Source organism: Dermacentor silvarum, chromosome 8 (assembly GCF_013339745.2).
Source record: "Dermacentor silvarum isolate Dsil-2018 chromosome 8, BIME_Dsil_1.4, whole genome shotgun sequence".
Classification (NCBI taxonomy): domain Eukaryota; kingdom Metazoa; phylum Arthropoda; class Arachnida; order Ixodida; family Ixodidae; genus Dermacentor; species Dermacentor silvarum.
In genome coordinates, this window is record NC_051161.1 from 107,459,652 (window position 1) to 107,477,401 (window position 17,750).

Consider the following 17,750-nt stretch of genomic DNA (forward strand, 5'->3'; position numbering starts at 1 on the left):
TACGCGAAAAATTAGGTAGTACATCACAAGGTATATGGTCCGACATTAATAAGGACACACCTCCTCCACGTCTTGTTAACCTATTAAGGTAAAATGTTTTCTCGTGAGGAAGCTGAAAAATGCGACTGTCATTCGTACACCAGGTTTCGTTTATCATGACAACGTCACACAGCTTATCTATCCTCACAAAAAAGCTTTCAAGTTCTTCTACTTTGCTAGCAACGGATTGAGCGTTAATATTGTTACGGAAGGATAAGAGGAAAGAAAAGAAGAAGATCGAGAGACACTGGCTGCTGCGTGTTGTTGCTGTTCAGCTATCTTGACCGCACTAACTCTACTTGTGTATATTATTTATTTATTTATTTATTTATTTATTTATTTATTTATTCAAAATACCTTACAGGCCCTTTGAAGGGCATTGAGTAAGGGGGGCAACAGTAATTACAAGTCAAAAAATAAAAAAACAAAGATACAGACGAGAAAAAAAGGCAACAAGACAAATATTACAAAAAAGCAAAGTACAACATCTTTATACAATATTAGTACGAAACGAATTCAAGTTATCACGGAATGTTTCGCAATTAGAGATGGATGCAATGTGATCCGGAAGACTATTCCAATGTGCAATAGCTCGAGGTAATGGTGATGAGTTAAATGCCTTCGTTAGACCATGAATGCGTGCAAAACTAGGTGCATTGTGAATGCGTCGAGATGTGCGCATAGGTGCATGAAGCGGCAAACAGTGAAATTTATTACTATAAATGTACCTGTGGAAAAGACATAAAAGAGCGATGACACGGCGATCTTACAATGACTGAAATGGAAGGTCTTGCTTTAATCAGGTCACACTTGAATGATAGTCGTAGTTGCCAGATATGAATCTGGCTGCCCTATTTTGAACACCTTCCAACATACGGATTAGATAATCTTGATATGGTGACCATGTGGATGAAGCGTATTCTAATTGTGGGCGAACGTAAGTAAGGTATGCTAATTTACGTACATCATAAGGTGCGTTGCGCAAGTATCTGCGCAGATAGCCAAGAGATTGAGAAGCTTTCGATGAGACAGCTGCTATATGCGTTGTCCAGGATAAATCCGATGAAAGGTGAACGCCAAGATATTTGTACGATGGGGTAGCCGAAATTATGGTATCATTAATTGAATAGTGAAATACCGAGTTAGTGCGCTTTCTACTAAACGAAATTAACTTGCATTTTGAGGCGTTAAGGGACATCTGCGAAGTTACGCACCATCTATTGGTTAGGTCAAGGTCGTTTTGCAGTTTAGAATGATCGTCGAAACATTTATTATTGCGGTAGATGACGCAGTCGTCAGCGAACAACCTAACGGAGGATGATAGGTTAGCGGGCAAGTCGTTGATCTATATTAAAAAAAGTAATGGACCTAGCACACTGCCTTGGGGGACACCGGACGTGACGTCGCAAAGGTTAGACGAAATGTTATTGACCCCTGTAAATTGCTGACGTGAAGACAAGAAGTTACGAAGCCAAGACAGTGTTAAAGAATCGATACAAAGGGCAGACAACTTGGAGATTAAACGGCAATGAGGTACAGTATCGAACGCCTTAGCGAAATCGAGGAAGAGGCAATCGGTTTGATCGTTAGTGTTCATGTTGAAGTGAAGGTCAGTTGTGAATTCGAATAACTGAGTGTCACATGAGTAGCCTTTTCTGAAGCCATGTTGACTAGGGAAAATAAAGTTATTTGATTCAAGGTGATCGTAGATATGAGAAGCTATAATGTCTATATTGAAGTATATTGTAAATACATCCAGTCTATACTCCCAACATCCCCGTAACATGTTGGTGGAGGTGCGGGGCAGTTAACAGTGACTGTGTAAGACGATAGATTATCCGAATCAGTTATCGTGCATCCGGGTTGTATGATTAGCTTTGTAAGTATTCCCTCCGCGTTATCGCAACCCGACTGAGTGGAGAACTGCGGACGACCAGCCGATATGTTTCACCTGTCGCCGTATTGGTCATGTCGCCCGATACTGTCGCAACTTGTGGCCCTCAACACTTCGCACGCCGACCAACCTGAACCGTTTTGATGGAAATTCCCACCGTGTTTCACCCTCCGTCGGGTCTAACAGTGCCGACAACTCTGCCGACAACACGTGGTACAGTCTCTCAGCATCGCCTCGCGGACACCAGTCTCGTTCACCACAGACACGTCCCCCATCTTCCCGTTCGCCGCAGCCACGTCTCCTTTCGTCCCCTGTGGCTTTCGACCGCGTTCTTTCGGAAAGCTAAGCACTGCAGCCCTCGGAGGTGATGCTGCATTGACAACTACTGCAGCAAATCCTCTGTCTGTGCCCACAAAGAGAAGTATAATTGATGTTAAAGTAGACGGCGTACCTGTCCAAGCACTCGTCCAAACTGGAGCCCACATATCTGTGATGAGTGCTAGCCTACGTGGACATTTAAAAAAGGTCCTCACCCCAGCAACTGCACAAGTGCTTCGTGTGGCCGACGGTGGCATGCTGGTTGTTCTCGGAATGGGTACTGTGCGTTGAAGTATAGCCGGCCTCCCTACTTCTGTTCTCTTTGCTGTGATCGACAACTGCCTTCACGACGTTATCCTTGGGTTGGACTTTTTATCCAACCATTATGCTCTTATCGACTGCGCAACCGGCGTCCTTCAGTTGGAACTGCCTCAACTCGCCGATGCTCCAAGCACCGCGCCACCGCGCCTGTGCTTGCTTCAAGATGTGCGTCTGTCACCCGTGGCAGTCACTTACGTCGCTTTGACAGCACTGCCACAGGTTCCTGACAGCGAATATGTGCTTCGCCCAATCGGCGACGTGCTTTTGAACCGAAACGTTGTTGTTCCGCATACGCTGATCACGGTTACGAATAATGACGTCGTTCTCCCGCTTCTGAACTTCAGCCTGTGCCCTCAAGTGCTTCCGGCCGGCATGTTATTGGCCAGCATTTCTACTACGTCCGAATTTGACATTGAGAGTACGGATGCCGAGAGTGGATTGTTAGCACCAATTGCAGATCATAGCTCTGGTTCTTTCACGGATGACTTCGCCAAAATGATTGCACCTGACCTCACCTCTGCTCAGGCCAATGACCTCTGCCTCCTGCTCGAATCGTACAGTGACATCTTTGATTTCGGCGACCACCCTTTCGACCAAACATCTGTTGTTCACCACCGTATAAACACTGGGGACATGAATCCTATTCGTCGGCGTCCCTATCGTGTATCACATGCGGAACGTAGAGTAATCCAATCAGAAATGGACAAAATGCTCCGCAAAGGGGTAATCGAACCATTCAGCCAGTCCTTGGGCTTCGCCAGTCGTCCTTGTGAAGAAAAAGGATGGTACCTGGCGTTTTTGCGTCGACTATCGCCATTTAAACAAGATCACGCGAAAAGACGTCTACCCATTACCACGCATCGATGACGCCTTGGACTGCTTATACGGACCTACATACTTCATGTCCATTGATCTTCGATCCGGCTACTCACAGATTTCTGTTGATGAAATGGACCGCGAGAAGACTGCCTTCATAACACCTGATGGTTTATATCAGTTCAAAGTGATGCCTTTTGGCCTATGCAATGCTCCTGCGACATTTGAACGAATGATGGAGTCTCTTCTGCGAGGCTACAAATGGACCACCTGTCTTTGTTATCTTGACGACGTTATTGTCTTTTCTCCCACGTTCAACAGCCACCTTACGCGACTCGCTGCAATTCTTGCGGTCTTCCGAAAAGGTGGCCTTCAGCTGAACTCCATGAAACTGTCAATTCGGGCACCGTCAGATTACCGTGTCGGGACATATCGTTAACGCAACCGGTGTACAACCAGATCCGGATAAAGTTCGCGCCGTTCGCAGTTTCCCTGTGCCTCGTTCTGCTTCTGACGTGCGCTGCTTCGTCAGCCTGTGTTCTTACTTTCGACGTTTCGTCAAAAACTTCGCCGACGTTTCTCGCCCTTTGACAGCTCTCCTCAAGAAGAACACGCCTTTCTCATGGGGCCGGGAGCAGGCTCACGCGTTCGCCGCTCTCATCGGGTTTCTGACCACCCCTCCCATACTTGCACACTTTGATCCATCTGCAACGATCGAAGTCCACACTGACGCCAGCGTCCACGGCATCGGTGCTGTTCTTTTTCTTTTATTGTCATCTACAAGGCTGGACGTGTGCACAAGGACGCTGACTGCCTTTCTCGTCATCCCGTGGATCATCCTGATCCTGTTGCACATGATCCGGAGACCTGCGTGTTGGCTTTCACTGACATGTGCGACATGCGCGCTGAACAACATCGCGACGAGTCCTTGCTGGCCATCATCGCCGGAGTGCAGTCTGGCAGCACCGACGGCCCGTGCCGCATGTTCGTGCTGCACGACGGCATCCTCTACCACCGCAATATCAACCCTGAGGGCCCTGAGTTTGTCCTTGTCCTTCCTCGTCATCTACGATCCGTCGTTCTCGGACAACTTCACGATGCACCAACGGCGGGACAACTTGGAGTTTTGCGCACATACGACCGCGTACGACGCCGGTTCTTCTGGCCGGGAGTCTACCGCTCTGTGCGTCGTTATGTCGCAACTTGCGAATTGTGTCAGCGCCGGAAAAAACCTCCCCTGCCACCTGTCGGACGACTCCATCCAATTTAAGTTCCCTCTGAACCTTTCTATCGCGTAGGCCTTGACCTGCTTGGCCCTTTTCCGACGACGACTCGAGAGAATAAGTGGATCGCAGTCACCACCGACTACGCGACACGCTACGCGATAACCAAGGCGTTGCCCACTATAGTTCCGCAACTGACGTCGCCAATTTTCTCCTCCATCACGTCATCCTCCACCACGGTGCACCTCGGCAGTTACTTACCGAACGCGGGCCCCTCGTTCTTGTCCCGAGTTGCTGACGACCTCCTCCGCTCTTGTGCCACAGAGCATAAGTTGTCCACGGCCTACCATCCACAAACGAACGGTCTTACGGAACATCTCAACTGAACACTCACAGATATGATGTCGATTTACGTCTTCAATGATCACCACGACTGGGACGCCACGCTGGCCTACGTGACATTCGCGTACAACTCGTCCAGACATGACACCGCACGATATTAACCCTTTTATCTTTTGTATGGTCACGACCCCACATTGCCATTTGACACCCTCCGACCTTCTGTGCCACGTGTTACAACTGAGTACGCTCGTGAAGTCATCGATCGCGCTCACATGGCGCGTCAAGTCGCCCGATCTCGTCTATTGGCATCGCAGGATATATATAGAGAGCGGTACGATCGCCGCCATCACGATGTTAAGTTCGCCCCAGGTGCTTGGGTGCTCCTCTGGTCACCATGTCGTCGTGTCGGTCTCTCCCAGAGGCTTTTCTCTCGCCACACAGGGTCTTGTGAAGTCCTACGTCAGGTTAACGACGTCAATTACGAGATCACGCCGTTACACTTTGATACGTCCTCAAGTCCGACGCCAGTTGACATCGTGCACGTTTCGTGGTTGAAGCCATACTTCGCTCGCAGTTCTTCGCCTGACATTCGCCGAGACGGCGCTTCAACACCCGGGGGTCCTGTTTCGGAAGGATAAGAAGAAAGAAAGAAGAAAGAGAATAAGAAGAAGATCGAGAGACACCGGCTGCTGCGTGTTGTTGCTGGTCAGCTATCTTGACCGCACTAACTCTACTTGTGTATATATTGTAAATACATCCAGTCTATACTCCCAAGATCCCCGTAACAATATGAACACAACTAATTCCTTTTGTTCAGCTTCTATGTGGGTAAATCATTCTTGTTTAGAAAGCGACCCTAAGTGATTCATGGCGCTGAAGAAAAATATAATGAACAGCAAGGAACATTAGCAAGGAATATTAAGTAAGATTCGTCAGCTCATCCTCGTGCTGAATCATTCCAGCCTGGGCACCATTTTCTTTGCGTACAAACACATGCCCATTCGAGTGCCATGTATACTTGTACCCGGAATGTTTCGCCCTTTGCTTAGCGTTAGCCAGAAGCTTTCTGGATCGACTTGTCATGTTCTCGGCAATGAAAACTTTCAGCGAACTATCCTTGAGTGATCGTTTTTTAGCATGCCAGGCATTTCGCAGCTCTTACTCGCGAAGCGCACAATAATGCCGCGGTCTCAGGAACTTCATGTATTTCTATGTTCAGGCGCTTACTGTGCTAATCAAGGACGTCAATGCCATCCTGAAGGTTACTAAGATCTTGAGGGGCTCGACCCTCTTCCATGTTTTCCACCCTACGCTTTACAGTGTTGATGTTTTTTTCGTGACAGTCAAGACGTCTCTTAATTTCATCAAATTAATCTGACACCATTTGGATAGATTGCTCAATGCCATTTACTTTACTTGGCAAGTCCAAAAACCAATTAAGCTTCTTATCCAATTCTACCAGCTTCACCATGATTTCCGGATCTTTTATCTGGCACTGAACAGGCGCAAAAGTTTTGCCCCCTTTTCTCTTGACATGTCTCACACTTCCAATTTTTCATGAAGGCTCCTCGTTTGGCCTTATTCACGCCCGAACACTGACCAATATAAAAAAAATCCCCAGTCGGACCACGTAGAAAGTGAGTCATGCTCACCGATTACTAAACGGCACGTGCAACAACGGTGCAATACGTACAACCACAACGTTCTTACGTACAACCACAATAACCAGCACACGGCAGAAATGGTATGGCTATAGTGGCTAAACACATTACGGATCAACGCAGAAAATCAGTTTGGCAGCAGACAAGGACAAGCAGTTTGGCAGCAGCATCAGCGGAGCGCATAGATAGGGAGGTTCAAATCACAGAGACAGAGTAACCTGTAAAACAGAGGACCCTTCAAGCTTTCGTGCACGATGAGCTTCACCGCCTCAACCGAATGACGCGAGACGCCCCCCACTGAGCTGGCCGTGTTATCTGGTAGTGTTTTGCGGATTTTGAGGAGGCTCTCGAGTTTTGCATGGACAGGCATGGACAGGCACTAACATCATTGGCGAATTACAGGACACGCAATGCATGCGCAAAATTATCACTCTTAGCACCAGTCCCCTTGGGCTAACTGTGTTATCTGTATTATTATAATGCAATTTGATTTGGCCTCTAATGCACAGCAGAGCCACACACAAGAAACTACAGCCAGGATAACATGCGACTGGACGTCACTGGTTCTATGCTTTATTTTTGACTGCTGAAATAATCTTTAGATTCAGCAGCGTCAGAAGCGAATGTTGTATTTGAGAATACCAATCCCTCCTTTTATCCTAATTTGAGCATTGATTAGCTCCTAAATCGCTGCTGAACATAATATATTAGTTCCCCCACTGAAAGTACTCCTCTGAGGTGTCGCAGTCACGATCTGACCGATAAGTCTGAGTTCTTTAAACATTTGACAATATATTCACCTGCACACACCGTAACTTGGTCTTTGACGTCAATATTTTACCCAGTAGTTCAGGTATGTAGTAGAATGTTCCGTAATAACTTTCGTGATCATGTGAAACTTATTAGATTGTTTAATTTCAGACTTTTGGAGGACAACAAAGAAGTTATTCTTGCGGGAAAATCATCTGCTCGTGTGTTCATACCCCTCTGCGGAAAAGCACGAGAACTGAAGTGGTAAGCGTCATGAACAACTTTTGTATCACGACATTCTTATTGACTGTTAAAAAAAATTTCCCTGCGCAAACCTTGGAGCTTTTTACACATAAGTACACAACGTCCTACTGAAATATTTACAACGAAAAGTAGATAAATTGTGAGGTTTTACGTGCCAGAACTGTGATCTGATTATGAGGCACACCATAGTGGAGGACTCCGGAGTAATTTGGCCCACCTGGAGTTCTTTAACGTGCACCTAATATACACGGGTATCGTCGCATTTCGCCCGAATGAAAATGCGGTCCCCGCACTTAAATATCACCTAGAGTAATGGCACAATGTCTTGAGCTGTCAGAAAGGAAAATTTATTAGTTGCAACCGCTCTCGCTTCGGATACACTTAAATTTTATTTGGTGCAATAGTGTCAGAGATATATTCATGAACATTTTTTCTTGGCATCGGCTATGATGAATGGAGTCATGGTTTCAGCTTGCAACTTTCATAAGCATAGCATAGCAGCTGCTAAAATCAGAAACATAAGATGCCTCAATTTCGCAGACCAAGGCTGTGGCTTCACTTCTTTTTGGCTGTCCACATTTCCCATAACATTGCGATAATCTTTCTCAGTCAGTATTCATGTATAGCTTTATGTAAAGCTTTGACGCTAATGTACTGACAAACGCTTCTACGGAACGGCTGTTGACACAGCGGAAAATGGCTTAAAAGTGAGTGGTGCTTTTTTAAACATCTCTTTATCTTATTGTTTTTCTCTGTTTGTCACTTTATCTTATTTTACATCTAGGTTTTATGACCTTGGACACACTGTGATTGGTGTGGAATTCGTGGAGGAATGCGTGCGCAGCTACTTCACCGACAACGATCTGCAATTCGAAGAGGCCACTTGTCCCATCACTGAATGCAAAATACTGAGGGTAGGCAAAGCTTTTCGCCCACTAGACTTCAGAAATGGCATTTCGAAAATCGCAGAAAAAATTATCAGTGGACGTATCGAGCAGTGAAATGAAGCCCACAGTTTGTTCCTCCAGAACTCGTCTAAATTTCATTTGGGCCTGTGTACACAGGCAACATAGTGGATATAGTTACCTTTTAGATAACAAAATATCAAAGGTAAATCTTACAGTAGCTGTATTTTCGAATATGAAAGAAATGCGTATGACATAGTCGTATTGGGACTCTTAGATTGCTCATGATTGTTATTATTCAAGGAAGAACATTACGTTTGATGCCAATTTTTCTCCAACAAGGAAAGGCTGTTGAGGAAACAAATTATGGGGTAATCTCCACAGAATAGTTAACAGAGAGTGCAGCAAGCAATCTTCCTGCATCATCGATGGTATAAAGCAGTAATGACATATTTGCCACAACATTTTCCACCAGATGTTAGGTGCTCATAAATACACATGGATAATATCTTGATTTTTTGTTCGCCATCTACTTCTGAAGCTACTCAAGAGTTATGAGAAGTCAGATTGACAGAAGACAATTCTCTTTGTGAGCATTGCTTGAGCCTGTGTGCTGAAGGTGTGTGCATTCAGCGTTTCACTAGTGGTTCTAAACCTCTACGTTTGCAAGCTAGAAGTCACGTCTTGTATCATTGCCCATAATAATGGCATAATTGACAGTGCAGTTCGTTTGTAAGCAATGTTTCCATTCATTGGCCGCCTTTTCTAATGCGCCCAACATCATGATATGCTGGCATCTGCTCTTACAAAGAGTTCCGGCGCGAGAACACTTTGTGAATAAGAGCCGAGAATCATTTGACAGCACTAGTTGTATCACTTATTGGAAATAGTACTGAGTAGATGCGAATCATGGTTGAAACTGGGACTGACGAACACAAACCCAAGCAATGTCGTAGATATTTTTTTTCGCTTCCGGTTGGATTTACGATAGAGGAGCCCTACAGACGCCTTGCTCCTACTTTATTCTCTTTGCTACCCGTGTCCACATTTGTCGACACATGTATTGCGATAGTAATTATATGGACATTACATACGCGTTTCTGTCGTCTGCGTCGCTGTGATACCCCGTATGAAGTTCAACAGCGATAAAATCGTCACCGTGCGTCGTATGTTGTGTGTGCGAGTGAAAGCGTGCGTGGGTTAGCCGACGATAGCGACACAATCTCGAGCACGCAAGCGAAGAAACCGGGGAGGAAGCGCGCCATCTTCCATCTCGCACAAGGCACCCTGGGGGTTGGGGGGGGGGGGGGGCGTTTTCTTTCACTGGCGGCTGCGTATTGCCTGGTATTGCTTAAAGCGATCTGTCTGAGATAGTTACTTGGTGTTGTGAGGAGTATGCGTGCGTTTATCGCCAAACTCTTACTTAGATGGCAACTATGTGGACACCACAAGGACGTTCGCTCCATCGGCACCGTCGTACTGTCCTGGTGACGCTGGCACATGCGGGGTCCGCGCCCGAAAGGTTAAAAGTTCTCCGGAGATCTGCAGTGAGCTTTCCTTTAGCTGCGAGAATGACGAATCCAGGTTAAAGCTATCTCACGGTCCATACAATCATCCCTGCAGCGGAGTCATGGCAGGGGTCGGGCTTCGGCTGCTGACAGGAGCGTCTTGCGCACAAACACTAGCATTCCTGCTGATAAGCTGTTTGCATGCCCCACTGCGTTGCATACAGTGTTGTAAGTGAGACGAGCAGCGCACTTGTAGATGCAAGGTCTGGCGGTATTCTCGGCCCCATTGACGTGCCACGCCCGCAACGCCGGTGGTTGCGCTCCTCATCAAAGGGGCGTTGTGGGACGCGCAGTGGCGCTCAAGGCGTTGTTTCTCTGCGGCCATGGCTTGGCTGTATAGAATATACATCTACCTTAGATACTACCTTAAGATACTCTTCGCGTATCTTGTAGTTTTGTCATCATACATCCGGAAAGACTTGTATTAGTCTCTATATTTTCTATAGTTGAGTTGAAGTATCACGTGTCTTAAGATACAACGTACACCCATCGCAAAACTGACTCCAGACTCACTGAAGGCTAGCAAATGACGGCAATTGATCAGATTCTGCTTGAGTAAAATACATAACCCTTATTTCGAAAAAGACAAACACAAACTGGAAGATGAAGAAATCTCAACACAGTGCTCATTTGAAACTTTGCGGGGCTATCGAAAACGAGAATAGCAGTGAACCAGAACTGCGATTCCGGAATAAGTGACCATCACTATTTTCCTTGTGAATATATAACCAATGTGCCTAATTTGAGACAATAACGTAATATTTGTTGGTATTTTTGTCTCTCATCTTCTCCGCTGTGTGTTGATGTGTTTCAAAAGACCACTACGCGTGTTTGTTCTTATAACGCATTTCGTGAGAAAGCAGGAAATCACTATTGTAAAGTAAGTACTGTTGCAAGATGTGAAAGATTGGCCAGACTGTCCCCGCTCTTTGCAAGCCTATTTCTTGGCTATTTATAGGGAAAAAGTACGCCTGCTTGGGCAAGTGGTACACAGTTATTCTTGATGAGATCGCGTGAAAAATACGAGGATATTAAGAAAAATTTAATGCATACAATTAGCGCTTGTGGTGTACATTTGCGATGCCTCCGTATATTCGGCTTCTTCTCACAATTGTCTCAAGGTTACCTATCAAAGAGCTCATCATGGCTGATTGTAGTCGGAATGCTTCCTAGATTCAACACAATTTGCAGTTGCATGATCTTCCCTTTCACAGGACAGGGAAGACGTGAAAGCAAAATGAACGCTTTTGGAAGCTATCATCTTTCATTCAGCTACACCTAAATTTTAAAGCTTCACATAAACCTACTAAACTTTGAATATTATTGCGAACCCACAGTCATTCAGGCCTGTTTACTACAGCCTAAAAACGAAGAGTTGAGAGCTGAATGCATTGTTTATAAAACGTCAAATGATCCCGTGCCGATCTACTGAGTGTCGTTATCTGAAGCTTTATGAGGGGCGATTATAACGACATATAAAGAAACAGTTTCGCAGATACCATGCTCACGCGCTTTAGAATTGACCCCAAGTGCCTCGAAACGATTACAATGGCAATAAGGAAAAGTCAACTGCTCAGAGTAGCTTCCCTGATGTCGTGCAAATCCTGCTAGCCCCGTAGATTATGAGGAATCTTTATCTCAGGAGCTCCTCTCTAAATACATGGAAAAAAAGGAAACGCTTTTCTCGGCTACAACTGGGTAAATTTGACAATAGTTTTTGCATTTAACGGAAAACGCTAATTTTTATTGAGGCCAAGAATGTTTCACAAAAAGTATTCAATTCGTAGAATTTCAAATAAGTAAAGAACGAACTTTACGCTTCTAACTCTCAGTAACAATAAAATAAATCACAATTCTATAAACTGCACCTTTTCGGAGCTATAAAATGGACAAAATAATTTATTATTCACCGCTATAAAATATGTCACTAATGTGCTAGTCGGACTATTTGCGTAATCATTATAAACATGCTAAGAAGATCAAGTAATCTCTAATATCATAGAACACATCTTTCTACTTAAAATGCTACAACAGATGCCATTTACAGATCTGTGATAACTATTTTTAGTTCTAAGATATGAATTTGTAAACATCATGCCGCAATATTTTAAACCAACTTTCGTAAAGAACATCGCCGCTCTGAATCAAACGATTCTGCCTACTCCATTAGTGCAGAATTTAGCTTTGCCTATCAATGTTGTTCAAGTCTGCATTTACTGAACACTTACAGATGTAGCTGCAAACTGATGTTGTCTTTTTTCTTTGAATTCCTGTGTTGTTTGGTTTTGTATTTACATTTTATACCCACCCCCCTCTATAGCGCCCCCTGAGTCTTGACGGTATACTAATAAATAAATAAATAAATAAATAAATAAATAAATAAATAAATAAATAAATAAATAAATAAGTAAATACTACAGAGTTTATTCTATAACGAATTATACTATTGTCTACTGGGAATAATTCTAGGTTTTACAAATACTTAGGAGTTGGCCCCGATGGAACGCTTCTTCTCAATGGCGATATCGTATTTTCTAGACTGCAGCAAAATTCTTTGGGAGTAATAGAACAACAAATAAGTGGAAACATCTGCTGGGCGGAAATACGAGATTTGCAAGCCAACTCGGTAGAGGCATAAAGACAGAGAAAGAGCGAGACAGAAAACTTTATTTTGATGGGGCACGGAGAGGGGTGGATCCCCGTGGTGGGTGGAGCCTTCAGTCCAGGGCTCCAGCAGCGGTGGCAGCACTTTCGGCTCTGGCGATCAGCGTTCGCTGATCCTGCAGTGTCGAGCTGGTCAGCACCATTTCCCACTGCTCGTGCGTTGCGCTTCGGTTGGAGGAGTTATTGGGAATTTTTCGGCATGCCGGTGTGGTATGGTAGAGGGTAGCGTGCTCTGTGCAGAAAGGACAAATAGGCCTATAAAGTGTGGGGTACATCGCGTGAAGGAGCGTGAGGTGAGGATAGGTGTTGGTCTGGAGTTCTCTCCAGGCCGTGGCTTCAGCTCTGGTTAGGGATGGGTGTGGTGCCCGGTTGCAGTGACCTCGGGCAATAATGTGTGCATGATGGTTTCCGCTGACGGCTTCGTGTCCAGGTGCCCAAATTATCGTGATGCGGGGTATTTCGTTAAGGTGGTTGAGAATATCGCATGCTACTTTATGTAGATGGCTGTTCGCGTAGACTCTACATGCTGACTTACAATCTGTAAAAATATATAAAAAGTATTTATCGGAAGTATCACAGTATTCTAAGGTAAACATCCGCTGCATTTATTCTTCTGGTATCTTGTATCTGCATCTTGATAAAATTTCAAAGCATACTTGAATCACCCTGCAGCAGCAATTGCCTTGTGTCTTTCATGTGCTCAGAACCTCATCCCCGCGTATTCCTAGAGCTCCGCCTGACGTGCTTCAGCCCAATGCTTAATCCCGCCGCCCCTTTCAAGGCTTCACCCTTCGGTCACAATTTCTCTTTTTTTTTTTTGGGGGGGGGGGGGGGCGGCAATACTTGAGGTGACTTCGAGTTGTCGGTACCGCCACCACTGTTGATTAATCCTATTGACGCTCAATGCGCAGTTCGTGTACGGAGGTTTAGAAGGTTTTCAGAGATGCGAGAGATGTGCACTGCGCTCGGCTACAAAAACAACGCCGACCAGTATGTGTGTCATCGCTTTCCGCTCAGTAGACTTAACAATGGAGCCAGGACTGCGTTCTGATTTCTACATCTGGCATGGGCTTTGTGTGTGTAAACACTAGCGCTGCTGCTGAGTAACAGTGTGCATACCACACCGCGGTGCATGCAGTAGTCTTAGCGCAAATTACAGCTCACTTCGACAGCGTACTGCGACTGCTACGTTAAATGTGGCGCTGCTATCACGCCAGCGTTCTTTGAGGACCTATGTGCTGTGTCGGCCGCGCAGGAATTTTTGCCTCGCGTGGAATGTCGGACCAGCATCTCGCCCCTGTGCATGTTCCGAATACGATTTGCAGTGTTTTAGCGAAGCACTAAATTTCGATATCAATGTTCAGTCCTTCGAGGGAAGCTGTCCAATTTTTTTCTGCTCCTCGCGAAACATTCTTAACGCTGCGAATTTGTACAGAGCCAAATCGTTCACCCCAACGACATAGTTTCGAATTTAGAAATGAAGCTGGCTCGTATGACAGCGTCAATAAATACTGCCATGTGGCATGTTTGGCAGCAATGAAGTACCCGAAATTGCAGATTGGGTAAGATAAAGTATATTTCCTTGGCTCTTGCTTCAACCTTCGATGAAAAATAAATGACCAATCCCCGCTACTTTTACTATTACTTTTTTTCAGATTACCATAAAATAGCATAGGGTGGAAAATTAGCTCGAGCATTACATGGCAAAAAAAGTATGCCAGAACACCTACGCAGTTCTTATGAGTTGTGAATGCGAAAATATTATTGTGTAATTGAACAACGCGCAGCGGCCCTTCGAATTTAGCGCTGCGAGTAATGTGCCATAGCGGTATGTGCTGCCCGAGCCAGCAAGCAGCAGCAGCCTGTGGTGTTGGCTCGGGCACCGCGTGCCGGCTTCCGAGAATGAAGGTTACGTGGCGTGCAGGCGATGCTTTCTCCCCTCACACTGCACCTGGCGCGCTGTCACATCAAGTATTCCTTTGTGCCCACTCGCATCCGGTCAGGCATGCTCGTGACGTGGCGTCGCCGCCAATGGGAATTTGTCCAATGAGAAAAGAAGCCCCTTAATACCCGCGAACTGCTTCGAGCGGCCAGTCACGCGTCAATTTTGCGTGTGTTCGTAGGCTTCTGTCTCATTCTCAAAAAAAAGAACACTTTTATGTAGCACATATTGAGCAACAGAAAACCGTATCGGGAGTTTTTCGTGTTGCTCTACAATTTTCTCATTGACACTTTTCATCTAATCATGATTGTGAAGTTGAATAATACCTTAACACTAATTATCCTATTTGGCGGAATGAAAATATATTTTGACTATCTCCAAGCGACGGCAAAAAACATTACCTTGGCTCGCTCCAGTCACGCGGCCATTTGAATATTTTTAAAATTTTGCTCAATTTACGTGAAACACCCTGTATAGGAATCATCCTTCTGAATGGAACACGATAGACGATAGACCGATATGCTTTCATTGCTCTCGCGTTAGCCACATTTCTCGCTACTGCCGCAGCCGATAGTATTGCCGAGCAAGGTTTCGCAATGACCGTTTTCGGGACCATGGATGTCACCGTTCGCTTCACTCCTCGCTAGCACTCACTGCACTCTGAACTTGCTGCTCAGAGAGACCGGTCCAGCCGCTGGCCGTCACCTGCAAGTTGTCAGTCCCGTTCCCCACACTGCCACCAGTAAAGGAAGTATATGAAGTATAGCTTTGTTTTCGTTGTTTTTCGTAGCCTAAGCAAATAGTAGTTTTATGTTCATGCTCTGAGAGACTGTTCACTCCACTGTCTGTCTTGTTTTGGTCGGAATATAGCATCAATTCACAAGTGTACGAAGTTTCGGGAAGCTATAAATATGCATTCCACATTGTAGAGACCGAGCACAGTATGTGTGAAAGCAAGTTAACGACACAGCGCCTGTGTTAGCTAGTATGCTTCTTCATACTCTGAGCGCGTTTTGTCCAACGTCGCTGGGTATTTCATCAGTTCGTAATTTCCTCGCACTTCGCGGTGTGATAATGCATAAGTTATGTGGCAAAGTTTGAATGAAATTTTTTCACGACAGTGTTTGGACGTATTAGATAAACTCGGACGTGACCCAACATTCGGCCGAATGAGGCTGAAAGAATTATTTATTTGTACTCGAATTTACAGAGTGAACGCCTTGAGTAGGTGTTAATCTTTATCTCTTCTTTAGCTTTTTCTAACCCCATGTTCCCAAATACCCACTCATGATAGCAAACCAGAAACGTATCTTGTTACCTTCCGTACCTTTTTTTTATTTATTACAAAAACCCGCATTCGCTCCAAGAGCATTACAGCGGGGGGATATACACATATTTATACATTTGTGGATGCAAACATTAAACACAGTGTGACACACGCGAAACAAGGCTTTACAAGCAGTTAAACTAAGGCAATAGATCGCTAGTATCTAGGTATGATACCCGTATCAAAGAAAACAAGTACAGCAGTACAGTACAGAAAACAAAACAACTACAAGATCAGGTAACAGCAGCGCTATAGAGCTTGAACACACTTATAAAACTGAGAATTAGATGCGATGCTTACAACGTTTTCAGGAAGCCTGTTCCACTCAGATGCCGTTCGTCGAAAAAATGAATACTTCAGCAAATTGCCTATGGAAGTTGTCTCCCGAACTTTAAAAGCATGGTCGCGGCGATTCGAAATGTAATGTGGTGCGAGCATGTAGTTCGTTTTGTCTATGCCAGAGCGCCCATGGAAAATATTATGAAAGAACTTCAGCCTAAGATACCGTCTACGATCGCTCAACGTCTGCAGTTGTAATCTGGTCTTCATAGCGGTGACACTACTTGTGCGGCGATAGTCACCGCACAAGGTCCTCTCTCTCTCTATAGTCCTCTCTCTCTCTCTGTCTCTCACCCTCTTGACAAGTATAGTGTGCAGCATAAGACATTAAGTAAAACACAAGGAAATAAATAACAAAGTTGTCACTGTTGCAATTTTAGGGCTCGAAACATCAAAACAGTGGCAATTTGAATTAGGCAATAGCACTGTCTGAGAGGTGACAGTACCCTTCCCTGCAGGCTTACTTCTTCGTTAGCTAATTTCGCTCACTGGGCTTTAGGCCAAGAGGAGCGAAAAGTAGCAGACAAGAAGATGACAAATAATGATGCAATGTTACAACGTACAAGACATTCAATACTGTAACATCGAAAATATTGCCAACGAACAACCAAAATGGCACAATAAGGCAGTTTGCCTTTTGTGAATCACCTATGGCACAGTTATTACAAATGCCACAGAGGAAAGTTGAAACGAAAAATACACTCGGTAAAGTAAAGCAGTGCCAATGAAAGAAATACGCACCTAATTGCCAACGAAAGTTCAAGTGCGGTGTGCTACGAGCTTACACTTGAACATGTCGTTTCAGGAATAACACGCGAGTACTCATCTAGTACACGTTTATGGTACTACTCTTTTCAATTGAAGAAAAAAAAACAAATCTACTTTCCATGCCAGCCCTGCGAAAGTTGATGTGCAGCAAAGCTGTAGAAAATGACTGCAACTGCTGAGAGCGATATACAATGCTTTATTTTTTTAGAGTAATTGTAGTAATGGTACTTTAGGGCAATGGGAGTAATGGTAATGTTGGCAGTATGCCGCCGCTCGTGGTATTGCCGTTCATGCGGCCCTTTCCTGCTCCTCATATTCACGTATTCAAGCACTAACCATGCATTTAGTACCCATAGCGGTGCTAAACCAGCAATAAATCAGATGCTAGGCTGGTCCTTTCATATACAAAAGTCTAGAGACGTAACCCCCTGCCCCCCCCCCCCCCCCCCCCCCGTCGCAAGCTGCCGTCGCCGCTGCACCTTGCGCAACATTGATCTTTATCCGGAAACGTATCCGGGGAGCGCTACATGTTTCCCATTGTTATCAGGAGCGCCTTAATTATCATCAATTATGTGGTTCGGAAGCTTGTTTTGTTCTTTCGATATATAG

General features: G+C 45.0%; 1 protein-coding gene across 1 annotated transcript in view; it reads left to right on the forward strand.

Moving 5' to 3' along the window:
• The window catches only part of LOC125939733 (probable thiopurine S-methyltransferase), a 70,870-nt gene that overhangs the window by 17,926 nt on the left and 35,194 nt on the right, over positions 1-17,750 (forward strand). The window contains exons 2-3 of the mRNA XM_049672942.1: positions 7,536-7,628; positions 8,413-8,542. Coding sequence (XP_049528899.1) covers positions 7,536-7,628; positions 8,413-8,542 — 223 coding nt within the window. The remainder of the gene's footprint in view (positions 1-7,535; positions 7,629-8,412; positions 8,543-17,750) is intronic.